The following is a 27,792-nucleotide window of genomic DNA, read 5'->3' on the forward strand; positions in this document are numbered from 1 at the left end:
AATCCCTATCAGAATCCCTCTTTATATCAGAGTCCCCTCATACTGGGAGTGGAGACCATAAGCAGCCTCATATCAGGGTCCACATCAGAGTCGCCCCTTACGTCAGGGTCCCCATCAGAGTACTTCCCTACATTAGGGTGCCAATCAGAATCCCTCTTTACATCAGGTTCCCCATCAGTTTCCCCTCTTACAGCAGGATCCTCATCAGGGTCCCCATCTGAATTCCCCTCTCATATCAGAAATGGAAACCATAGGTAGCCTCTGCTGACTTTAATCCGCAATCAGTACCCATTGAGGAAGCATATGCCACTGACCCTAACTGGGGGCCAGATAAAATCTTGTAGCAGGGGAAGATGTGGTCCAAATGCTGTGCTCCGCCCTCACAGCTGCATTATGCACAGAGGTCGGTGAATGAAGTCCCATCATCTACCATGGCAGATGGCTTGTAGTTCACAGTGGGCTGCGAGGGTGCTAATCAGTGCCCTCGTAGTTCTTTGACACTTTCTCAAACTTTCTAACGGAGGGCCCGTAAAGAGGTACAGGCAGAAAGCTGGAGAACATGATCCACTGATTCAGGTGAAGTTCTCAGTTTTGGTAATTTTCTAGGCTAACAGGCAAGGGATTGTCAGACAAATGGCCAGGGGGGCTGGGCATTGCTATGGGTAACATGTACCAAAGCAAATAAAAAAGTTTAAAATGTAATTTGTCTGGGAGCAGTGGTTTTCATAATGCTTAACGTGAAACATTAAAGCCGAGAAACTTCATGGGGATGCCCCGACCCTGCCTGTGAAGTGGAACATCTGTGAGATGTGTACAATTACTACAGCAACACTAACATTTACAAAGAAAAACAGCCTCGTGTGGGGGTAGGGTGAGCGGTATCCAGAAGCTCCCTTATTATTAAAGGGGGCTTTCAGATTACGATAAGCCAACTGCCTGTAGACCCCCACAACCACCGGACCACAGTTGTGGGCAAGAGGCCTTTGTCCACATTCCCTCAACGTGAGAGACCACTGACATGGTAGTCGCTTTACCAATGAGTTTTTCTACTACGGCCTGCTAAGGGTCCAGGAGCTGCAAAACAAGTATCAACAGGGCCACATGTAGCCCTGAGGATGCAGGTTGTGCACCAGGGTTTTAGGTTCTATACGCACAATGAAACTCCAGATTATTTTTGTTCTTGTTTCTGATAGAATAAACAAAGAGACAGAACTTTTGTAAGGGTTTTTCTCATTTTTCTTTAGTTACTGTATTTGGCATGAAATGTTAGATTTGTGTGCTCTGTTCAATTTGCTTTTGATATGTGGGTCTTCTCCCCCTATTTCTGATTAGCTAATATACAGTAGCTGTGTATATGAAAAAGAGGGGTTTCTCCTTTGAGCTACGAACCTCTCTTATATAGTTTTTAAAGCTGTCCACGTCCCTATTGTGCCACTTCCTGTCATGGTGACTCACGTCAGGAAGGTTATGGGAAACTCTATAATTGGGGCACACAATAATAATAAATACTTTCAATATCCAACTTTTTTTCACCAATGAGAAAAAAAAGTTTGACTAGAGTACCATTTTGTTTTTAGTTATTTGTTTGCGATCCTTAACTATTGCTGTGCATAAAGCAAAGTGTTGTGTCCAGTTGTATGGTTTTATTGAGATTTTTGGGGATCGAAGAAGAGTGCAGTGTGCTCTAAGTGTGATAGGGTAACAACACAGGTGCACAGCTGGGAGACAGGACCAGTGAGTTGTCACCCTATAACAGGAACCTGAGTGCCTGAACAAGAACCTTTTTTTTTAGTTCTTTGTTTAAACAAGCACAGGATAAAATATATGGTTACAATCTTAGCAAAGCACTGTGCTGTGCTACAAAAATAAATGTACTTTACACCAAATGATCAAAATTAATAAATAAATAAACATATGAGTGAAAGTCCACAAAATTCCAAAAAAGTCTAATAATACGTAGTAATAAATCCTCCAAATACCCAAAAGAAAAAAGGTGTTGTGATCCCTCGCCAGACTGGTCACCACCACCAGAAGGCTTATCGAAAAGCACTGACTCTCTGGTTAATGAGAAGTCATGAAGCGCTCTATATAAATGCATCCGCTGTTCATCCAGACTCTGCACTCTCATCCACCAAGTTGGTACAAATGGGGAAAATATCCCTTTAAGCCTCCATGTCCTGTATTCACTCATGTGCACATACACAAGGTAAAATAAAGAGGAGACCATGCAACCCACATAGTGTAAATCTGTATATTTTCATTGTTAAAAACAATCATTATACACTCACATATGAAAGTAAAACCGCACTGCCGGTATACAATTTGGACCGACCCGGACCTACTTCCGGAGTCACTTCGGGGAGCGTGATTGCATCACGGCATTCAGCTCTGCCTGATACATTTTTTTCACATCTTCCGGAGCACTCATACAGTTACAATAAACATATTGTAACACAAATGTTGGCTCAAAATTCCGAACGTGACAACACGGTGACGTACAACACGTATGACGAGATGAGAAAAAGGAAGTTCAAAAGCCAGTGCGGCTCCTTCTGCTTGATTCCGAGAATGCGTGAATTTGTACGACGGACTTGTGTACACACGACCTGAAATTCCGACAACAAGTTTTGTTGGCAGAAAATTTGAGAACCTGCTCTCAAACATTTGTGTGCGGAAATTCAAACAGCAAATGTTCGATGGAGCATACACACGGTCAGACTTTCCGACAACAAGCTCATATCCAACATTTGTTGTTGGAAAATCTGATCGTGTGTACGGGGCAAAAGAGCGATAGGATTACAAGAACAAATTACAATGAGATACCAAGAATTATAATCCATTGTATTCTAAAATAAAAGAGGTGTAGCAGCATCCCTGACCTCTAATGGTGACCTCCAGAGTTAGGGAGAGCTGATATCCTTCTTCACAGTATGGGTTTCTATGGTGGGTGTAATGCAAGTTGAAAACATGGGCGCCAGTCACTTTTTGGATGTGAACAAAAGAGATTTATTGTCTCTTAGCAAGAACTGAGGGAGAGAGGATTTAGGGCCAGGACACCCTTAGGCAGATACAATAACAATTGGCAGACTCCGAGACAAAAACAGGCAACAGCTATCCGGGTAAAGGACCTTTAAGCTGGATGCGGCAACTGTATTGGTAGAACTGCTGTCTTCTTTGGCAATTGAACTTTGAACAGTCAATAGAGATCCATACAAGTAACTCACAGTAACCGTCATAGATCTTTTCTCACCTCTTACAGTATTCTACTGTAGATCTTCACTCGCTGAGCTCCCGGTCTCTCACTAGACTTCAAGATCCCAGTCATCACTGGATCCCCTGAGCTCTTCCACAGCTAACCCGCTGTATTCTCCTCAAGGCTTGACACTCTGCTGAAGCTTTCCCACTTGTTCACCTTCCCGGGTAGGGATGAGCCGAACACCCCCCGGTTCGGTTCGCAGCAGAACATGCAAACAGGCAAAAAATTAGTTTGTACACGCGAACACCGTTAAAGTCTATGGGACACGAACGTGAAAAATCAAAAGTGCTAATTTTAAAGACTTATATGCAAGTTATTGCCATAAAAAGTGTTTGGGGACCCGGGTCCTGCCCCAGGGGACATCTATCAATGCAAAAAAAGTTTTAAAAACTGACGTTTTTTCGGGAGCAGTGATTTTAATAATGCTTAAAGTGAAACAATAAAAATTAAATATTCCTTAAATATTGTGCCTGGGGGATGCCCTTAGTATGCCTGTAAAGTAGCGCATTTTTCTCGTGTTTAGAACAATACCACAGCAAAATGACATTTCCAAAGGAAAAAATTTAATTTAAAAATACTTGCGGCTGTAATGTATTGTTGGGTCCTGGCAATATAGCTGAAAATCATTGAGAAAAAGTCATGGTTCCCCCCCCCCCAGTCCATTACCAGGCCCTATGGGTCTGGTATGGATATTAAGGGGAACCCCGCACCCAAATTAAAAAAAAAATGTTGTGGGGGTCCCCTATGCCCCCAGGCACTATATACTCTGAACAGCAGTATATATACTATACGGCCTGCCCTATATACTCTGCAGAAAATTGGGCCTTTGGTGGTGGTGGTGATACCAGAACACTTTAAGCCCTTACAGTTACTCTTGCTGGGCACAGGAACAGGCCCTGCGTTGAAATATTATATCAAGAATTGTAATTACATGCCCCTGTTAAACAGGGGCAGAAACATTAGGCCTTGGGTGGTGGTGCCACAACACTGTAAGCCCTCACAGTAACTCTTGTTTGGAAGAACGGGCCCTGCATTGAAATATTATATCAATAATTGTAATTACAGGGGCAGAAAAATTGGGCCTCGGGTGGTGGTGGTGCCCTAAACTAAAATTATTGTTGGAAGCTAGCATCATCAAGATTGAGGAGGAATAGGATAGTCAGCATAGGCAGTCTTCAAGGCATCCCACATCCATAGAAAATTCAATCAGTTACATCAGCATCAGGTGCTTGATAGCTGCTGATCCAAGACTTTTATGAATGTGAGCCTATCAACGGAGTCTGTGGACAGACGCACTCTTTGATCCATTACAAACCCTCCAGCAGCACTGAATGTGCGTTCAGAAAGCACGCTGGATGCAGAACAGGCCAGTAGCTCAATTGCATATTGAGAAAGTTCTGGCCAGTGGTCCATCCTCAAGACCCAGTAACCCAGTGGATGCTCTGTTGGAAAGGTCTCCAAGTCTGCTCTTGCCCCTAGATATTCCTGCACCATGTAATGCAGACACTGGCGATGGTTGCTTGAACCGATCAGACCTTGGCGCTGTGGGCTGAAAAATTGTTTAAAGGCATCGGTCAGCCGGCCATGTTCTCCACCGCTCTTCCTCTGACTGAACGAAGCCTCAGCAACACATTGTCCAGCACCAGAAAATTGGAACCTCCCAGGATCTAGAAATGCATTGCACAAACCTTTCTTCAAGGCCTCCTGAAGATGTTTCATCCTCTGCTCCCTCTGCGAAGGCAGGATGAGTTCTGCAACCTTACTCTTGTAACGTGGATCAAGAAGGGTTGCCAGCCAGTAATGATCCCTCTCCTTGATACCACGAATCCTACTGTCCTTTTGCAGGCTTTACAGAATCAGGGAGGCCATGCAGCATAGGTTTGCAGAGGCATTTGATTCTGAGTTCTCTGGGTCACTAAGGATCACATGATCCGTAACTGCCTCCTCCCAGCAACGTACAACTCCTTGGGTTTCTGGGGATTGAAAAACATCCCTTGAAGACTGCTGCTGAGTGTTATCCTCTACATACATGCTGACACAATCCTCCTCCTCCTCTTCTTCCTGTGTGTTTGGCGGGCCCACAGGAATGCTATCTGGATAAAGGGGGCCTTGAGAGATAAGGAAGTCCTCCTCTTCTTCCCGCTGTTCTGCCTCAAGTGCCCTGTCCATTATTCCATGAAGCGCGCGCTGCAACAGGAAGATTAGTGGGACAGTGTCACTGATGCATGCATTGTCGCTGCTCACCATCCTTGTGGCCTCCTTGAACAGTAGCCACTGGCGTGGCGAAAAGAAGCCAAGTTCCCCTAACCATGTCCTGGCACCATACTCGCACAGGTACTTGTTGATGGCCCTCTGCTGTGTGTGCAGCTACTGCAGCATTGCCAACATTGAGTTCCACCTGGTGGGCATGTCACAAATGAGGCAGTTGATGGGCAGGTTGCATTCCCTTTGAATGTCAGCCAGCCAAGCACTGGCATTGTATGACCAGCGGAAATGACCACAGACTTTTCTGGCCTGCCTCAGGAGATCCTGTAAGCCTGGGTTCCTGCTCAAGAACCGCTGCACCACCAAATTTAGGACGTGTGCCAAACATGGAACATGGGTCAAGTGTCCCCGTCGGAGGGCGGAGAGAAGGTTGGTGCCATTGTCACATACAACCATTCCTGGCTGAAGGTAGCATGGCGTCAACCACCTCTGAGCCTGCCCCTGCAGAGTTGACAGGATCTCTGCCCCAGTTTGGCTCCTGACCCCCAAGCAGACCAACTCAAGCACCGCATAGTATCTTTTTGCCTGACTGCTTGCGTAGCCCCTTGAACGCTTATGGAGCACCGCTGGTTCAGAGGACAAATCTGCAAAAGAGGCCATAGAGGAATAGGAAGAGGAGGGGGTGGAGGAGAGACCTGTAGCAGAATCACCACTAGCATTTTGGAGGCGTGGTGGCGGAAAAAGCTCCAACAATACTGAACCCTGTCCTGCATCCTTCCCAGCTGCCAGCAGAGTTACCCAGTGCACCGTGAAGGAAAAGTAACATCCCTGCCTATGCCAGCTGGACCATGAGTCAGCGGTAATATGCACCTTACTGCTGAACGTCCTGTCCAACGAGGCCAAAACATTGCCTTTCACATGCCAGTAGAGAGCTGGAATGGTCTTCCGTGAAAAGAAATGGCGTTTTGGAACCCGCCACTGAGGTACAGTACATTCCACAAATTCACGAAAGGGGGCAGAGTCTACCAGCTGAAAAGGCAGCAGTTGCAGTGCTAGCAATTTGGCCAAGCTAGCATTTAGACGCTGAGCATGTGGATGGATGGGACCGAATTTCTTTTTACGGTTCAGCAACTGGGGTACGGAAATGTTCCTGCTAAAATCAGATGGTGGTGTACTGCTAGCAGATTGGCTGCAAGTACTTGGGACACCTATTGCTATACCTTCATTCCTCTCAGTAAAAACAAGAAAATCCCGGACTGCTGCACTCTGATAAACGATCATTTTTATTCCATCTTTATTCCATAAAAATAACAAAAGTCGTCCACACAGACAGGAGGTAGCAATAGCTAACACGTTTCACATACAAAGATGCTTACTCATAGCTATGAGTAAGCATCTTTGTATGTGAAATGCGTTAGCTATTGCTACCTCCTGTCTGTGTGGATTACTTTTGTTGTTTTTATGGAATAAAGATGGAATAAAGATGATCGTTTATCAGAGTGCAGCAGTCCCGGATTTTCTTGTTTATACAGACTTGTGCACAGTCTGCACCTGACCCTCATCAAGGGTGGATAATTTTCAGCCATTGTTAGCAGAGCTTGTGGAGCGGCATTACTTCTGCTTCATTCCTCTCAGTGCAGGTTTTTGAGAGGACTGGAGGTATAATGGGGTTGGAGATCCCAGATGAGGAGCAAGGAGAAGTCCGCCTTTTTCTTTGATGTGGGTGTTTCAAGTGCTGTTGCCAACAGACTGCATGGCAGGTCGTCATATGTCTGGTCAAGCTTGTGGTGCTCAAGTGGCTGTTGTTCTGGCCACGATTGATCTGCTTCAGACAGGTTGCAAACAGCAACGGTGCGATTTGCTGCACATGAGTCAAAAAAGACCCACACCAAGGAACTTTTAAAAGACAGTGAGGAGTCAGCAGCACCCTGCACCTGCGGATCTCTGCGGTGTGATGCAATAGGGTGGCTGCCCTTAAGCTGCCCCCCTAGAGGACACCCTGCCTTGTTGGAGTTGTTCCGCCTCCTCCTCCTCTCTTCTCTCAGGCACCAAAGTACAGTCAGTGACCTCATCATCCCCTCCCTTCTCGTCACTGGAGCAAACTTGGCAGTATGCTGCAACTGGGGGCACATGACTGCCAGTTTCTTGTCCTTCTTGGGCACCCCCTCTCTCTAGGCTCACGTTGCTCCCTTCTTCAACTTGGGAACCAACATTGCAGCCTTCAAATTGCTGCGCATCCTCCAGCAGCATGTACCCGACACTGTGGTCAAATAATTCTGGAGACTGCTCCGTGCATGATGGTGGGGCTATGGAAGGAGTGACTGTGGACAAGGAGCCAGTGGAATAAGCCACTTTGGCAGCTGCGTTGGAAGGCAAACTACTCTGAGCCTCGGTGACAGAGGATGGGGAGGATGAGGACAGCTTTGTTACCCACTCCACCAACTCTTCTGCATGCTCTGGCTCAATAACACAACCAGCAGCAGAAAAAAAGGACAAGGGTGCCCCACGGCCACCTGCAGAGGATGCACCATGTCCACCAACAGCACTGTTGACTGTAGACACAGAGGCTGCTTGCCCTCTTTTAGTGGCCTGTGAGCATCTGCCTCTCCTTGGTGGCCTTCCGGACATGATGTATATTTTGTTTTGCAACACCACACTGCACTGTGTTAGATACTGTGTACACCACCAGAAGTGTAGTAGGAACTGTACACACTGTATTAGATACTGTGTACACCGCCTGCACTTTATTAGTAACTGTACTACTGCTGCACTGTATTGTGTACTGTGTACACCACCAGAAGTGTAGTAGAAACTGTACACACTGTATTAGGTACTGTGTACACCACCAGAAAAGTAGTAGAATCTTTACTACGGCTGCACTGTATTGTGTAATGTGTACACCACCAGAAGTGTAGTAGAAACTGTACAAACTGTATTAGATACTGTGTACACCGCCTGCACTGTATTTTATACTGTGTACACCACCAGAAGTGTAGTAGAAACTGTACACACACTGTATTAGATACTGTGTACACTGCCTGCACTGTATTAGCAACTGTACTATGGCTGCACTGTATTGTGTACTGTGTACACCACCAGAAGTGTAGTAGAAACTGTACACACTGTATTAGATACTGTGTACACCACCTGCACTATATTAGCAACTGTACTATGGCTGCACTGTACTGTGTAGAGCCACCAGAAGTGTAGTAGAAACTGTACACACTGTATTAGATGCTGTGTACACAGCCTGCACTTTATGAGCAACTGTACTATGGCTGCACTGTATTTTTTACTGTGTACACCACCAGAAGTGTAGAAGACACTGTACACACTGTATTAGATACTATGTACACCGCCTGCATTGTATTAGCAACTGTACTACGACTGCACTGTATTGTGTACTGCGTACACCACCAGAAGTGTAGTAGAAACTGTACACACTGTATTAGATACTGTGTACATCACCAGAAAAGTAGTAGAAATTGTACTACGGCTGCACTGTATTGTGTACTGCGTACACCACCAGAAGTGTAGTAGAAATTGTACATATATATATATATATATATATATATATATATATATATATATATATATATATATATATATATATTAATACACCACCTGAAGTGTATTAGAAACAGTACACCACGGAATGCACTATAGATATAGGCTGCACTGGATGCAGAGTATATATATATATATATATATATATATATATATATATATATATATATATATATATATATATATATAAATATATGAGACATGACTGTATATATATATATCAAATACACTGCCACTAACTGAATAACCTGCCTGCGTAATCTAACTCAAGTTACCTTTCTGTCCACACCAACAACACTACACAGGGCCGCCGTGTAAGCTGCCTTATATAGTGTGGGGCGTGGACTTAGCCACCTAAATCATGACTGACCAAAGGCAGCCTGCCTTTGGCCAATTATGGCTCTCTTAGCAGAGGGCACTAGAATTAGCCAAAGCATGCAGGTCAGGTACATGCTTTGGCCAATCATCATACAGCAATGCACTGCACTCTCGCAGTGCATTATGTGGCTTTCCGCGGTGCTCAAATTTGCCATGAACGCCCCATAATGTTCGCTCTTAGGCAAACGGACGAACACCCAATGTTCGAGTCAAACTTATGTTCGACCCGAACATCAAGCTCATCCCTAGTCCCGGTTAGTGAATAAGGCTGCTCTGATATTTCTTCAGACTTCCATAACTGACCTCTGATAACTGGAGTTGTTGTCCCTTAATGGCAACTGTGTCTCCTTTATCTCTGATCTTGATCCTCACCTGCCTCTGGTAAAAGGAGTGGTCGTCCCATGTGGCATCTGCTTCTCCCTCACCACTTGCAATGATGCGGTTCCCCATCCCGTAGGACCTCTGCAACTTGGTTGGGCTTCCGGACTGCTTCTCTCAATCCTGGATAGGCCTCAGATAGCCTAGCAGCTAGGTGCTCCTGGGGGATAGGCCTCAGGCTTCTGGCCTAGCAACCCGGAGCTTTGTGACACACATCTACCCAGACAGCCATCCGGGTGGCACAGAACAACGATCACCTGATTCCTCACGAATAAAAAGGCTCTCCCAGCAGGCCAAGGGACTAAAGAAACCCCTTCCAATTGGCTGAGACAACCCATCCACTCCTAGTTTGAATTTACTATGTCCTAGTCATTCTAATGCCACGGGCAACAATGCCACCCAGTGACAGAATTGAGAGGTGCATCAAATCCAGAGTTAGGGAAAAGCTAGTGAATCCCTTATCAATCAGCCAGGCTAGTTACCACTTAGCAAGCTAAATTTGTTAGCAACCCTGGCTACTACCTGGGTGCTACATCTGTATATTTCATTCATACATTCAAGTGCATATTCTTATCAAAGAGATCTCCATTTTGTTCTTATGCCGCGTACACACGGTCGGACTTTTCGTCTACAAAAGTCCGACAGCCTGTCCGACATACTTCCGACGTACCTTCGGCGGACTTGCGGCAGACTTTCTTACGAACGGACTTGCCTACACACGACCACACAAAAGTCCGACGGATTCGTACGTGATGACGTACACCGGACTAAAATAAGGAAGTTCATAGCCAGTAGCCAATAGCTGCCCTAGCATGGGTTTTTGTCCGTCGGACTAGCACACAGACGAGCGGATTTCGGGGTCCGTCGTACTTACGACGTAAAGATTTGAAGCATGTTTCAAATCTAAAGTCCGTCGGATTTGAGGCTAAAAAAGTCAGTTGAAAGTCCGGAGAAGCCCACACACGATCGGATTACCAGCCAGCTTTAGTCCGTCAGCGTCCGTTGGACTTTTGTAGACGAAAAGTCCGACCGTGTGTACGCGGCATTAGTGTTGGTAATGACTTTTCCTTCTTACCTGAAATAGAACGTTCATGGCAGGATCACCAAGTATTATTTTAAGCCGCAGATTTAAAAATAGAATTATTAAATTAAAGTAACATGTTGACTCTCATTTGAGATTTTAGGGATTGCATTTATATTTTGTAAAATATGATGTGGGAATGGAGTCCTAAAGATGATTTTCACTTCCAAAGAAGAAAATCCATACAATGCAGGAATGCTAAGAAGGTGTATTTAAAAATCGAAATATCACTTAGTTTGGGTTTAGATGCAATTTAAGCTGATCACATTTGGATATATATATCCAAAACATGGCAAACTTACTATTGTTTCATTTTAAACACCTTGTTTCTCTCCTGGCAGTCATAATCCGAGTAAATACTTAATATGTTTACCCTTCTAACAGCTACAAGGCCTAGCTGGAAAATAGTGATAACACATGGAAAGGATGCTACGGTGGTATCTGGTCATCTACCAAAGAGCCCTGTTTGTCATTAGGTACTTAGACTCTATCTGGATACATCAAAGCATTATTTTCTGAACAAATTGAGTCACTGCTCCCTCCCAGTGCTCCAAAATGACAGGTGCTCTTGACATGTCCATTTTGTATGGTTTAACCCTTCAGCATCATGATTTCTCTCTTTACATCTATGTAAATTCTTAAAGTTAAGCTGTGCAGATTGAAGCATATGTGAAAAAAATGCTCCAAATATCCAAACCTCACAAATGATAATATATTGGGTCATAAATATTCACGCAACATTCGTTTCTCCAACTTTCTTTGTGAGCTTTTAAAGATTATTTCCTCCCTCCTCGGGGGTCATGCGTTTCCCCAGCAAATTGTCCAAAATTGGTCATAATCGGGCACATGCTCAACGTTGTGTAACTGACAGCTTTCCATTAACAATAATGCGTAATTCAATTGACAGCCATGAAAATTTACCTAGCAATATGTTGTCGTTAGAGCCAACTGCTCTTAGCATTTAAACGATCCTTTCAGCGAGCCTGCTAATTCCTGCAGGCAAATATTCCTTGTCGCATTCAATAGCACCATAGATTAAGTGGCAATAATGGAAAAGCAGTGCCAGCTGTATGCAGAAAGCGCTCAGGATAAAGTGCTTGGGTGCCATGAGTGACGACGGCAAAACTGCCTAATAGGGATCACACATATTTTTTTCTGCAAAAATGCCTCAGATAAAACAGGAATTGTTTAAAGTGAACCTGTGTTTTCTCCATGTTCGACTTATGTTCTCCTTCCCTTCACGCCCCCTTGATTCATTCTCTGTTAGGGATGGGGGGGTGTGCAAGAAAAGCAACCTTTATTTGTATGGGGTACATGTGACTCCCCTACCTCTCATGTGATAGAGCTGGTACTTGGTGACTTGGTGACGACATTGGTGCTGTCACATGGTTGATGGGAAAAAGTTACTGTTTAAGCTTCAACTAAGATTGACTTGGCACTAACAGAGGGCTCCTTACCCTTGCTCTCAGCTGCAAATGAATAGGGAGGGGAGTGAAGGGAAGGTTAAGTATGAGCCGCTGCTGCAGACAGCTTTAGACCCCATGCACACTTGGCATTTAGTCCTGGTTCATGGGGCACTGGCACTTATCTGTAGATGCACTGTGCAGCCCTGCTGCCAACAGCCTGCCAAACTCTATGATAGGCTGACAGTTGCTGCAGCTAGACAGGGATGGACGGTACATCTAGCAGTATGAACATTTAGGGCAGTATGCGCCCATGGGCAAATGCCCGGAAAGCAGACTGCTTGCGTTCTGGACAGTCTTCCCTGGACGTATACTGTTCTAAATGTTCAAACTGCTAGTGGCACCGTCCAGGCTAAACTGTCTGTCCTCTAGCCTCTATCTAGAGCTGGCTCTGTGTTGAACATTGCACTGACAGTGACTGCTGTGCTTCAGCGATGCTGGATTTGGCTGGGCTTCAGTGGCTCACTATAGGGTCCTCCCGGCTGATGCCACTGGTCCTGGGGGGGTAAGACAAAAAATCTGGGGGTATAGCCCACCCCTGCACGCCCACACCCCCACCCCCCACAATATCTGGCCCTGCTCCTGCAATGTATGAAAGCCTGTGAGGTAGAGTGGCAAAACTTGGGAGACAGGGGGGCAGAGCGTTGCCACCCTATAGCAAAAAGTGCCTTTTGAAGGATATTGATGCCGGGATCAACAGGTATTTTTTTTTTTTTTTTTTTAACAGTTACGTTTTTATTCATCTCCAACGGAGAAAAGTTTCAGTACAAAGATAAAAAAGAAGTACATTCACAAATATATATATAAATATACATATATCCATACATATACATAAAAATATAAAAGGGGACAATAAGAGAGGATTACATAAAACAGGGCAAAGAAGAACCATTTCCAGAAGGAAAGTGACAATCTAGGATAAATAGTCTCAAGTATTACATCAAAAAGCAAGGCACATCAGTTCACATCTTAGTTGCAAGTATTCATATCACTGCAGAGTTGTATTTTAGGAGCAATACCTCCTCCTCAAAGAACAAAGAAAGTATATTTTAGTGGTAATTTTAAGTGTATTCTAAATATTTCTTAATCGATCTAGTGGTGTGTAAGTTCAGCGAGTTCTCCCGGGGGGGATCCGCATCCGTGGCCACTCACCCAGAAACCCATGCACCCCAAATTTTTTCAAACTTTTTGGGACATTTCCGGCTCATAAATGTGAGCTTATATAGAGGGAGGGTCTTATCAATGAGTGTTTTCCACTGTCCCACTGTTGGGGGGTCTGTCTGTTTCCATTTAAATAAAATGGTTTTCCTTGCATAGAACAGAGCGTAGAAAACGAATAGCCTCTTATGGGTGTTTGCGATAAGGGTATCACAGATCCCCAGGAGAAGGACCTGGGGATCCAGTGTAAGTGTCAGGTTCCCAATTAAATTGATGTATTGCACCACCTCCCTCCAGAACTGTTGAAGAAGGGGGCACGACCACACTACATGTAAGAAAGTACCTATATCCGTGTTGCATTTTGGGCACTTATCAGAGTAAGAGGGGTATATTTTAGCAAGCCGTTGGGGTGTGTAGTATGCCTGGTGAAGGAATTTTAACTGGATGTACCTGTCCCTGGCGGATATCATCAAAGGAATATATTGTTGGACTCCCTCTTCCCAATCGTCATCCGTCAGGGAGGGCACAGCCAGCTTCCATTTGTTAAATAGCCTAGTCCCCTGGACACCCGGAGATACAAAGAGGAGAGGATACAGTCGACATGCCTAGAGATAAGGAAGCGCTCCACCATATGTGATTGTAGTTGGATTTCTGAGGGGAATTGAGCCTGAATTGCGTGTCTCAGTTGCAAATAGCGGAAAAACATTTTGGTAGGGAGTTGGAAGGTATTACGCAGTTCGTCAAATGTAAGGAGTTTACCCTCTGGCATAATATGCTGTAAGATTTTAATTTCATATTTAGCCCACACTGCTGGGTCTGGGATCGTTAACAGATGTGGTAGTTTAGGGTTACCCCAGAGTGGTGTATAGGGTGAATAAGTTTGTGGTCGGTTGAGCTTAGCTGTCAGCTGTTCCCATATTTTGACGGTCGTGCGCATGGGGATGGTCATATTATTTTGTGCTTTTGGACCCCTGAATACCAGGTTGCTCAATGCTGAATACGACCCCAATATGGCTGCTTCTAAATTAACTGCTGGGTTATGTCGTGACTGAACAAACCACCAGCGCACCGTCACCAGCACCGCCGCCCAATAATATTTCCTGAAGCACGGTAATGCCAGCCCGCCCGCAGATAGGGGAAGTTGCAGGCTTGTTTTGGCAACCCTAGGGGTCTGTCCAGCCCAAATGAAATTATTGATCACCCGATCTAGTTGCTTAAAAAACGATTCAGGGATAAGTACTGGAGTGTTTCTAAATACATACAGGAATTTGGGGAGGAATATCATTTTGAGGAGGTTTATCCTACCCACCAGTGTCAGGGGAAGGGACTTCCATGTTAAGCAGCGTCTTATTAGTTGCTGTAGAATGGGGTATACATTATCTGTCAGATAACAAGAGAGATCCCTTTGTATTTCAATGCCCAGATAGCGAAATTTAGTGACCGTTTGCAGGGGTATATGGTGGGGAGGGAGTAGGGGCGGCTGGGAGATCGGGAAAAGCATGGATTTGTTCCAGTTTATGCGTATACCTGAGAAGGAGCCAAATAAGTCTATGATCCTTAAGGTCTCCTCGAGGGAGTGGGAAGCATCTGGGAGATAAAGAAGAGCGTCATCCGCGTAGAGAGAGATCTGTTCCCGTAAAGGGCCCACCTCCATCCCCCCTGCAGCCACGGATGACCTAATAAGGATGGCAAGGGGTTCAACAGCTAGGGCGAACAAACCCGGGGATAAAGGACATCCCTGTCTAGTACCCCTGTGTAATTTGAAGGGGGGCGAGAGGGACCCATTGGTTCTGACTCTGGCAGTGGGGTTAGCATACATCCGTTTTATCCAAGAGATAAACTTAGGCCCAATATTAAATTTTCCCAAGACATGCCAAAGATACTCCCATTCGACCGAGTCGAACGCCTTTTCGGCGTCTAGGGAGGCCACTACTCCGGGGGTACCTCTGGCAAGGGCGTGGGATATATTTGTATACAATCGTCGCAAATTAATGTCTGTTCCCTTACCTGGCATGAAGCCCGTCTGGTCTCCATGAACCAGAGAGAGGATAACAGCATTGAGCCGATTCGCTAGAATTTTTGTAATGATCTTAGCGTCGACGTTTAATAACGAAATAGGCCGGTATGACTCACATAGCTCGGGGTCCTTACGGGGCTTAGGTATTACAACAATTACCGCCTCTGACATTGATGGAGGAAGGCTTTGACCCTCCAGCATGGACAGAAGAAGTTCATGAAACTGAGGGGCCAATGATTCGCTATTAGTTTTATAAAACTCGGCCGGTAAACCGTCTGGGCCTGGGGACTTTGCAGATTGTAGTGAAGAGATTGCCGTCTGCACTTCTTTGAGGGTAATGGGTGCATCTAATTTAGTTTTATTTTCCTCCGAGAGGACTGGGAACTCTATTTGACCTAGGAAATGTTGCAGAGTTTCTAGGGTGTAGTCAGTTTTGGATGTATATAAGCGTTCATAAAATTGTGCAAATCTGGCATTAATCTTAGCGGGGTCCGCCAAAAGGTTCCCCATGTCATCTTTAATGTTGGCAATGTGTGCTATGGTGGAGCGCTCCTTGGCCAGCCACGCCAGCAGCCTCCCTGACCTCTCACCTTGTTCGAATATTCTCTGGGACTGTGAGAGCAGTAGCTTGCGGGTCGCAGTTGCTCGCAACAACGCAATCTCGCGGTGGAGAACTTGAAGTGTGGCGTAAGTTCCCACATCTTTGGTGGTCACATAACTGGATTCCAAGCTCTGAGCCCGTCCCTCAGCCTCCTCCAATGCAAGCCTATTGAGTTTCCTAACTTTATTTATAACCATGCGGTACTGACCTCGTGTATAAGCCTTAAAGGCATCCCACACCATTGCAGGGGAGGCCGTTGCTTTGTTTTGTAACCAAAATGTATTCATCTCTCCCTCTATCTCAGGGGCAACACTCTCATCCGTTATCCAAAAACCCGAGACCCGCCATAGGCCGGAGCCCGTTGGCGAATCCGTGTTTAGTTGCAGTAGGAGGGGAGCGTGGTCAGAAATGCCACGTGGCAGAATCTTAACCTCCTGGACACGGGAGAGAATAGGTCCCCCAGCATAGAACAGATCAATTCTTGAGAAAGAGGCATACGTGGCAGAGTGACAAGTATATTGCCTATCGCTGGGGTGAGGCCATCTCCACACATCACTAAGGCCATATCCCTCCGCCCATCTCTTCAGTGGGGAGTCAGAAGCCCCATCATCACCCATCCTATCCATACCAGGGTCCGGTGGCATATTAAAGTCTCCAGCCAGAAGAATGGCTGCAGCCGGGTATTGAGCCAGTATAGGGGTCAGTTTATGTAAAATCGTCATGGAGGCTGGGGGTGGAATATATAAACCCACTATTACCATCTCAATCCTGTCGCACATGGCATGCATGACAACATATTTCCCCTCGGGATCTAGGTGGAGATCAAGCAGTGTAAAGGGCAGTGCTTTATGGACCAGAACACTGACTCCTCTAGAATAGGCAGAGTATGTAGAATGATAATATGAACCTACCCAGGGCTTTTTTAGAGCCAGCGTCCTGCTCCCTGTTAAGTGAGTCTCCTGCAAAATGCAGATATGGGGGTTGTATTTTTTTATGTAAGTAAAAACTAAGGAGCGTTTTATCTTAGAATTTAGGCCCCGTACATTCCAGGACATAACATTAAGGAGATTCATTCTGCTGCCCTGATACACGCGCCACAGGATTGACACAGCATACACTTCACACAGAGCCCACATGATAACAGAACACTCTTAGTGAGATACACATTTGTGATAGCACAGTGAGCCGAATAACCCTCCCTCTCTAGTAATAGCCGTTTAACACTGCATGTCTTGCTTTGAGTAGAGCACTGATTGTACAATCTGGAGCAAATAAATGCCATATGTATAGAAAGTAAAAGGAAAATAACATAACGTAAAACTAATCTGGGGTAAAAACCCCAACACCAACCTTTCCCAACCTCCCCCCTCCCCGCACCACCCCCCAAACTTCGGGATGCTCGTTCCCCAAAACTATTTGTGACAACTGCCCGTGGGGCTCGTGAACAGTGAGCCTTCAGAGCGACTTAGTCTGTGTACATAAAGAGCAGCCAACAAGACCCGAATTTCTCGGATAAACGATCCCAGCATATCAAAATGTCTCCCAAAAATCCGGGGGTACTATTCTTAAACTTAAACACGTTGCAAACTGGAGATTCCGGTCCCCTCACCATATATTTAGGCACGATCACAAACAATTCTTCATCTCTTTTGCGTAAATGTTCTTTAGCTAGTATATACTCACAGAACCGGAGCTGAGGAAGAATGTAAAAGTAACTTATTCTGAACTGGTTGGACAAGCCAAGGTAAAGGGTTCGGGCTTGTAGTGATGTCAGCAGATGAAGGTGATCTTTGTTGTAGTAAAACTTATGTTATAAGGGGATTTAGTAAGAGCGATCGGATCAGCCTCGTGGTACTGTTTCCAGCCACCTGGATGCTTCTTCTGGAGATGTAAAGAACCGCACTGATTCTCCATCCTGCACTCTCAGACGGGCGGGAAATAGCATACTATATTTGATCTTGCGATTGCGGAGATCCAATTTGATCTGATCGAACGATCTTCTTGACTTTTGTGTGTCGATGGAGAAATCTGGGAAGATCATGAGTCTCGCTCCCTCATGACGAAGCACCTCGATCTTTCTCGCCTCTCGCAAAACCAGATCACGATCCTGAAAATTGAGGAGTTTCAGAATAAATGTGCGTGGAGGAGCTCCCGGGGGCCCCCGGGTAGCAGGCATTCTATGCGCCCTCTCCACCACAAAGACATCAGAGAACTTGGCATCTGGAAGAAGGGTGCACAGCAAGCGCTCAGTAAACGTCGTAGGATCTTTACCTTCCGCTCCCTCTGGCAATCCCACTATCCGGAGGTTGTTCCTTCGATTTCTGTTCTCTGCGTCCTCCGCACGAGCTTCCAGAACTTTTATTTTGGTCTGCAGCGTGCGGAGCGAGACTCCCTGATCTTGTAGTATATCTTCTGCCTCCCCCACTCTTCTTTCGGCTTCAGTGAGCCTGGAGCGGAAACAGTCCATGTCTCTACGGATAAGGCTTATGTCCAGCTGCATGCACTCTATTTTCCCCGTCAGGATAGTTTGGCAGGTAGTAATAGCCTGCATGAGGGCTTCAAAGTTAGTTTGTTCTCGTAGAGCTGCCTCTCCCTCCTCTGCCTGAGACGCCATGCTGGCCGCCGTTGCGGGGGACAGGCGCACCACAGAGGCCTGCTTCTTCGGAGTACTCCGGGGCTTACGAGATGCCTGGGAGTATCTCCCTCCGGTCATACCGGTCCCTAGAAGCTCCGGTACCGTTTGTGTCCACTTTCAGGTCGGAGAGTGCAGGGTACAGAGCTCAGGAAGTAAGGCTTCAATGTTGGTGGGGAGGCTGAGAGCACCAAGATGGCCGCCGAGACTAGGCCGGATCCCCTGTTCAGATGTAAGGCTGTCGCTGTGTGGGGGGGCACTATTTGGATCAGACTTCTCTCAGGGTCCCATGCAGGAGGGTCAGCTAGTAGTGGGAAAGCCAGGTGTCCCAGGGGCCGGATCGTAGCCCCCCTGTAGAGGCCTGGAGGAGCAAGATGGCCGCCGGAGCTCCGGACCAGGCCGAAGCCGCGGCCTAGAGTTGGGGCCGCCGCCGTGCGGACTAATACCGCTCCGCCCGAGCCTCCTCTGGAAGCCCTCAGGGCAGGGTCCGTGGGCGGGAGGAGAGCCAGACACCCGGGAGGCTGAGGAGGGCAGGATGGCCTCCGGAGTTCAGTAGGCCCGAAGCCGCGGCCTGTATTTGCGGCTGCCGCCGCGGAGGAGCTCCGTGCCGGCTCGGACGTCCGTCCGATCAAAGACCTGCAGGAACAGGTCGATGTATTAGCGGAGGGCTCAGGAGGTACCTCAGGCTGCTGGAGGATGATGCTGGGAGGCAGGATGGGCAAGGATTCGGGAGTACTGGGCGGAGCTCGGATCTAGCACGTCTTACTCCATGCTGCAGCAGGCCATGCCCCCCAACAGGTATTATTTTTAATAAATACAAAACAATATAAAGGAAGGTCCTAATCCTTTAGCATTTTTGGTTAAACCAATGTGCCACAAAATATCACATAACAATAATGTGTATCAAACTTAGAAAAAGTCCATAGATGAAAATAGGAAAACAACCCAAACACCATGCTGTGGAGTGAGTGGTATTTTCTTCTATTGCATCCAACCAGAGTGCTTCCACCATATATGTGTAAAGTGCTCACTCACCAACAGTAAATGGTCCAAAGGCTTAACGAGCCTTGCAGACACCATCTAATCTGGAATGGATATGATGGACTCAGTACCTCGTTTGTTCCAACGCTAATCCACTTTCAATATTGCCCAACACCAAGGATCCAAAGAGAACAATCCTCATAGTGCAGCAGTTTTTATTTAAAATGGACAAACTTAAACACAAATGCATTGCACTAAGAGGCACCTCCACAAACCACTCTCACTTAGTACCCAGACATGCGCCGCTTGTAACCACCGATCCGGCATGCGCTCCTAATCCCAGACATGACACAAAGACATAGGCAGGGGTGATGACAGCGGCGTGCCTCAATGCAATTCGCACATCTGTGCATCCTCAGGAATCTTTTCTTTAGAGCACATTATTTTAATAAAAGGTGTAGATATAAAATATTGATAATGACTTTTGAAATTATTATGTTAAATCTATCAAATTTTAGAGGTTAGGTTTACATATTCTTAACTACCCCGGATAGAAAATGTAAAGAGTATTCTACTCTTATTTTTCAGGCTGGGTTCCAAAAGTCATTTTCACACACTTGGCAACTGCAGCCAGAGCCAATGACACAGACCTGGTGCTAGTGGATCCAGTTGACTGGCGTGTAGGGGATGAAGTTGTCCTTTGCGGAGGAAGGTTTGAGGGTCTCATCAGACAGCAAGAAATTCTAAACATACAATCCATTAATGGCACACACCTCTCTGTCAGCCCATCTCTGAGGTGAGTCACACTTCAAATTCATTAAAACCTCAGGATGCCAAAGCTGTTTTAAAGGCAATATAGACAGGTTTAAATTTTACAGAACCTCCATTGTTTGTAAATGCCTTCTGTAAACTGAGGTGCTCAGTGAAGGAAAAGTATATTTCTCTGGATTGCAAGCTTCTATGGCCATGATGCTTTCTTCTATTGTGTTGTGCTTTTAGTTAATTATTTTTCCTATAATTTGCATGTGTTTATCACTGGATACATTATGTTTATTGTTTTATTTGTGTTACCCAACCGTATAATTATTTTTGGCATGGAACTATGAACTGGCACTATAAAGGTTTTCAGTTTTTTTTTTTTTTTTTTTTAACATGATGCCCACTTTCTGTAATAGTGACTTATAAGCTTGAATTCTGAATTTTTAGGTGTCTTTTAATTTCAAATTTTTTGATTACAGGTATTCCTATGACATTGTGAAGCAATTTATCGAAGCAGACTGGATAATTCTAAGACCTGTTATAGCTTTGCTAAGCAGGGATATTGTAGTACAAGGGAATCTAACAGATGAATACATCAGCCACTACCAACGATGTCAGCAAGTAGGAGTGTCAGGTATACATTTATATGTCTTGTAAGGGGGGCAGGCTCAACTGGTAGTGACAGTGGTAAACCATGAAAGAGACAGAAATACCCAGAAATAGTCCAAGCAGGTTTGTCCTACATTTTTTTTACGTAAGGAAGCAAACACAGTTTTCAAAGCAGAAGGGCTAGGAGGATATGGTAAAGCAAACCCACAGCATAAAACCAACGAAAAACACCTGCTTCTCCGAGTTAATAACTAACTCAAGTCAGTTTCTGATCAACAGGATGCCTCCTAACGGGTTCCCCAATGGGCAGGACATATACCTTTTTAGTGTTTTGTCAGTAGTTAGCATTTTCATAGCAGAGAGATTGAGAGAAAGAGCCCCAATCATCAGTCAGCTCTCATTTGCTGTTACATGACTAGAACCCCATTACTTTTATACCCTTCCTCAGGCTGACTTGCAACCAATCCCAGGATGTATGAGGTCACATAACACTAATAATGAGACATGAGCCCCCAGGCCTGTATTCGTTTGGATAGACCCCAGACTACAGATGTAATAAATATTGGTTGATTGTATGTGTTACAAGTAGTAGGTGAGGTTTAATGCCATGGAACAGGGGCTACTCATGCCAAGGCAGGAAATAAACAAGAGCAGTCAGGAAACAAGCATAAGGTCATGCCAGGGCTTAGACAGGAATCAGTAATCAAGATCCAAAACCTTGAACAAAAGCAATAAGAAATTAAGATCAGATTCTAAGACTGGACAAGTCATAGTGAAACATCTTTATATGATAATTTTCTGGTGCACTTACAATGCAAAACAGAAACTTTTGGTCAGGCACATTAATAACAATGGGGATACTGTGGGGACCTGTTAGAGCCCTAGGTCTCACGGTAACCCCATATGTACTGCTATTTATTTCTACTAGTTACTAAATGTCTAGCAGTACATGTGATTATTCTGTATATACATACAAGTAACATAATCCTAATGTGTTTTTTTATTTTTTTTTATTTCTGTTTAGATATTTCTGAGTGCCCCTATGACAGAAGTGAGAAAATTTTGGGATCTCAAGACCTAGGTTTGGTTTTCATGGCACAAGCTTTTGAAAATGAGTCGAATCGAATCCACATATCTGGAGTCCAGTTCCTCCACATGGGCCAGGCTTTTAATAAGCCCCTTGGTGCTATAAATATTATTGGCCCACTGTTCGGTATGAAACTATGGCACCATAATTACATAACAACAGAAAAACTTTGATTTATGCAACAAATATGCACATTGGTTTAAGATACCAATGGAGGATTGGAGGGTCGTTGGAAGTATAACTGTAATCAAAGCTAAACGTGATGTTGATACCTATATAGAGAGGGGAGCAGCAGCCAAAAAAAGAAAGGTTGTTTGAAAATTACCACATCTGTATGTGCGTGCCATCTGATACCCAAGTTTGGATCTTTCGAACATAGCAAATGTATTGCTCTAGTATAACTTGTGGGATTTATTTATATTACAACATGCTTTCTAATATTCCAGGGTTTAATCTGGTTAAATTTCTTCCATGTTGGAATTTTAAACTGTTCCTGGAATGTGGAACTGCAACTGAAAGGCTTTATGGTGGAATCATTGCTTAGTAATTCATTATTTCTTTAGTATATAGTATGATATCCATTAACTACTGCTGATGTTACAATCTAACATCCCTGACTAATATCATACATGTACATATAATCATACAGTGTGATCAGAAGCAGTTTATCCACTAGTATGTTTCTGAAATGTAAAAGTAAAGAGAACAATCAGGGGAGGCCCATGCAAAACTGGAGAACTATACACATACACATACACATGCAGTTAGTGTTCCATGGGGGAACACAGTTCTCCAGTATTGTAAGGCCATAGCATTTGACATTAAAGCCAGCTATTGACATGGTGACAGTCATCCAATGCAAATTGACTTTCCACTCAAATAATAACATTTTTTTTTTTTTTATCTTTGGCTTAATTACTTTGACCCCAGTCAAATTTTAAAGTAGAACTACAAGAAATACACATCCAAGCTCTTCTTAAATAACAACTTTCACTAGATCATTGCAATACTCACCCCTACAGAAGGCCCTGTCCCATGAACATTTTAATAGAAATGGAATGGTTGCACACTCCCCTGGAAGCGTGAATACTTTATTGAAGTGTCAAATACAGATTAAAACATCACAGCACTGGAGCACTGACAGGTAGGAAGGTAGACGCGTTTCACGCACAGCAGCGCTTATTCATTTTAGTAACGAATAAGTGCTGCTGTGTGCCAAATGCGTCTACCTTCCTACTTGTCAGTGCTCCATTGCTGTGCTGTTTTAATTTGTATTTGACACTTCAATAAAGTATACGCACTTCCAGGGGAGTGTGAGGCCTTTCCATTTCTATTGTCAGGATCTCAGAGGCGAGCCGAGCCGAGCAGGCACCTCTGCCTGTGGATCACATATGGGTCTGAGTGTCCTTACCTTACCTTGTTGCTGTTTGTGTGAACATGACTAGATGTTGCTAGTCTTTAGCTGGCCACATACCTGTAGATTTTGTTTAAAAATTCTTGTTTTCTGAACATTTGTTCAATTATGTAAGAGTTTAAAGGGTTTACTTAGCCTCAGCATGCACTTTTAAGCAGACACACTGAAGGACAAGGATGGAAATGTTTTATGTAATCCAATGGTGACAAATTAATTTATATTGTTTAAATTGGCTCCTGGCAAGAAAAATCAAAACTAGTGTTATTGATGTGGTGCTCAACTGAAAAGTTGTTCGAAATTAGTTGAGTCTATGAAAGCACCATTGAATGCTTGAAACGATTTTTATCCTTTCTCGTCCAAACGTTCAAACAAAAATGTAAGGCCAGCTTTGTGGGCTGAATTATGGCCAGTGTCATTCAACTCACTTCCTGTGAGCCCAATCTGTTGTGGACAGATCTTCTGGGGGTGCATCATCAAGCTGACCTGAGCTCAGAGCACTATTGCCTTGAGCACCTCTCAGGCATCATTATGTTAGCTCCATTTAATGCCAGAGGAAGGATTGTCCACCACCGACATTGGAGTGGAAAGACCTGTAACATTATTGGACAAGCCAGAAGACTCTTGAGACTCTTGGAAAAGAGGTAGCTATACAAACTTAAAAAAATAAAAGGAAAAAGTGAAGATAAGCTTGGTGGGGGATGGAATAAAGTTCTGAGTCCTGATTTAATTGCTGTGATTTCCCCTCATTCCCTGTCCCAGTGACAACTTGTGCTTATAAAACAACTTAAAGCTCAAACTTAGTTGGCAACGGCCAGGAGACATCAGGTCATATGTGTAGCCTATCTTGATTTCAGCAAAGCATTTCGTACAGTTCCATATAATATTCTAAAACAAAAGTTGTACAAGCTAGGACTTGGGTGGTTCAGTGGAAAGGTTTGCTGGGTAAGGTATGTCCTTTTGTTGATGACACAAAGGTGTGTAATAGGGTTGATATCCCTGGAAGTGTCTGTACTATTGAACATGATTAGGTTGAAGATCGGTCAAAGCAATGAAAACTGCAGTTCAATGTTTCTAAATGTAAAATAATGCACTTAGGGAAAAATAATCCCTTGGCAGAGTACAACTTTGGGTGAAAAGTGTGGGCACTACAGAGGAAAAAGTTTTGGGGTTACTTATTTCAGATGATTGCAATATAAGCAAACAGTCCAGGCAGTGGAAAAAGCAAATAGAATTCTAGGATGCATCACCAGAGGGGTCATTAACAGGAGGAAAGAGGTCCTGATTCCCCTATATAGATCTTTATTGAGGCCATTTAGAATACTGTGGCCAGTTCTGGAGATCTCACAAAAAGATATTGATAAGATAGAACAAATCCAGCGATGGATAACAAAAATAGTGAACGATTTGAGGGATAAAACTTATCAAGAGCGACTTCAGGAACTTAACCCCTTCGCACTGACCGTCTCCCAGCCCTTTAAGAGTTCTAAAAGCCAAGAGGCGGAGGCGGGCATTCTTGTCATGTGACCACTGTAATTGGCTGTCACAGTAGTCACGTGACCACAAAGCTCCTGATCACAAGTATGCATTGGGAGCTTACCGATCCCATAGGAAGTTGTTTACACAATGGCCGCATATATGCGGCCGCTCGGCGTTAAGGCCCACCCTCCGAGAGGCCGCATATATGCGTGCGGCTGGCGCGAAGTGGTTAATCTGTACAGTCTGGAGGAAAGAAAGGAAAAGGGGAGACATGATTGAAACCTTTAAATACATCAAGGGCTTGAGTAAGGTTCAGGAGGACAGTAATTTCAATATGAAGCCAAGATCGAGAACATGTGGACATGACCACAAACTAGCACAGAAAGTTCAAAACTAATCTTAGAAAGTATTACTTTACTGAAAAGGTAGTTGATACTTGGAATAGACTTCCAACGCTGGTAATGAGTCAGTCAACAGTAAGTGACTCCAAACATGCTTGGGACAAAAGCATAGATCTATACTCAGACAAAAATAAAGCAAAAAAAATTAAATAATGTATATAAAAAAAAAATCTCAAAAACGCGCAGACTCAATGAACCACTTGGTCTTTTTTCTGCCATCACTTTTTATGTTTTTATGTGTATATAATAAATTCTTCAATATTTGGGTTGGTGTTAAAATACTGCATTCTTTGCTCTTGATACAGATTCTTATATACAGAGATCCATTGTGAAGAATTCCTTTGCACGAGGTGGCATTCTGACTGGAGTTTCACATTTTACAGTGGTGGAGAATATCTTCTATGATATTCAAGGTCATGGCCTGATTGTTGGTGAGATATTTAATATCAATGATAACAGTCATTTTTTAAGATGCAGTTTTATGTAATTTGGCTGAATTATGACCAAAATGATTGTGTTTTGTTCATGCTCTATCTTGCTTCTTACTTATTACCTCCATGTCCCCGATTCACTTACATTTCCTTCAGGGCCCTTTAGGAGTATTTGCTGCCCTAGGCTCCAATAAGCATTTCACTCCATTCTCATAAATGTTCAAAGAAGATCCAATCTAATGAGTTTATGAGTGCATTGAAAATTCTCATTTATTTTGGTATACAGTATATAGCTGTTCCCTCACTTCAGCAGTTCATGCCTTTTGTATAATTTGTGATTCCTTATTAGACTGCAAGTTCCGATGAGCAGGTCCTCTTCTATCTCTTGCTAGGTTTTAACTATTATTGTATTTTTAGTATGTTATTTATGTTTCCTTTAGATACCTCTCAAATGGGCATACCGTCAATCCACTTATGACCTGTGATAAGACGCATCAAAAGCAGACTGCAATTTTAACTTAGCAGGGGATCCATAGACGGATCCCCTTCTGAGACAGATAAGAAAAGAAATGGATACCACATTGTTAACATCCGTGTTCATTCTGATTCTATTCTGTTTCTCCTCCATCTTGTGATGGGGCCTGTTCAGGTCCGTTGGACCGAACACAATAAATTTTCATCCAGGTTGATTTTGTGGAAAAGAACAAAAAGGAACGGATATAAATGGACATACAGTGGGGACGGAAAGTATTCAGACCCCCTTAAATTTTTCACTCTTTGTTATATTGTAACCATTTGCTAAAATCATTTAAGTTCATTTTTTTCCTCGTTAATGTACACACAGCACCCCATATTGACAGAAAAACACAGAACTGTTGACATTTTTGCAGATTTATAATAAAAGAAAAACTGAAATATCACATGGTCCAAAGTATTCAGACCCTTTGCTGTGACACTCATATATTTAACTGAGGTGCTGTCCATTTCTTCTGATAATCCTTGAGATGGTTCTACACCTTCATTTGAGTCCAGCTGTGTTTGATTATACTGATTGGACTTGATTAGAAAAGCCACACACCTGTCTATATAAGACCTTACAGCTCACAGTGCATGTCAGAGCAAATGAGAATCATGAGGTCAAAGGAACTGCCTGAAGAGCTCAAAGACAGAATTGTGGAAAGGCACAGATCTGGCCAAGGTTACAAAAAAATTTCTGTTGTACTTAAGGTTCCTAAGAGCACAGTGGCCTCCATAATCCTTAAAAGGAAGACATTTGGGACGACCAGAACCCTTCCTAGAGCTGGCCCTCCGGCCAAACTGAGCTATCGGGGGAGAAGAGCCTTGGTGAGAGAGGTAAAGAAGAACCCAAAGATCACTGTGGCTGAGCTCCACAGATGCAGTCGGGAGATGGGAGAAAGCTGTAGAAAGTCAACCATCACTGCGGCCTTCCACCAGTTGGGGCGTTATGGCAGAGTGGCCCGACGGAAGCCTCTCCTCAGTGCAAGGTACATGAAAGCCCACATGGAGTTTGCTAAAAAACACCTGAAGGACTCCAAGATGGTGAGAAATAAGATTCTCTGGTCTGATGAGACCAAGATAGAACTTTTTGGCCTTAATTCTAAGCGGTATGTGTGGAGAAAACCAGGCACTGCTCATCATCTGTCCAGTACAGTCCCAACAGTCAAGCATGGTGGTGGCAGCATCATGCTGTGGGGGTGTTTTTCAGCTGCAGGGAAAGGACAACTGGTTGCAATCAAGGGAAAGATGAATGCGGCCAAGTACAGGGATATCCTGGACGAAAAACTTTTCCAGAATGCTCAGGACCTCAGACTGAGCCGAAGGTTTACCTCCCAACAAGACAATGACCCTAAGCACACAGCTAAAATAACAAAGGAGTG

At 44.3% G+C, this 27,792-nt stretch overlaps 1 protein-coding gene across 2 annotated transcripts in view; it reads left to right on the plus strand.

The window, feature by feature from the left end:
- PKHD1 (PKHD1 ciliary IPT domain containing fibrocystin/polyductin) overlaps window positions 1-27,792 on the plus strand; it is a 908,610-nt gene that overhangs the window by 409,942 nt on the left and 470,876 nt on the right. For both annotated transcript variants that reach the window (XM_073625163.1, XM_073625162.1), the window contains exons 38-41: window positions 20,306-20,513; window positions 20,956-21,110; window positions 22,110-22,298; window positions 25,769-25,894. In XM_073625163.1, the coding sequence (XP_073481264.1) occupies window positions 20,306-20,513; window positions 20,956-21,110; window positions 22,110-22,298; window positions 25,769-25,894 (678 nt within the window). The remainder of the gene's footprint in view (window positions 1-20,305; window positions 20,514-20,955; window positions 21,111-22,109; window positions 22,299-25,768; window positions 25,895-27,792) is intronic.

The sequence above is a fragment of the Aquarana catesbeiana genome, linkage group LG04 (assembly GCF_042186555.1).
Source record: "Aquarana catesbeiana isolate 2022-GZ linkage group LG04, ASM4218655v1, whole genome shotgun sequence".
Taxonomy (NCBI): Eukaryota; Metazoa; Chordata; class Amphibia; order Anura; family Ranidae; genus Aquarana; species Aquarana catesbeiana.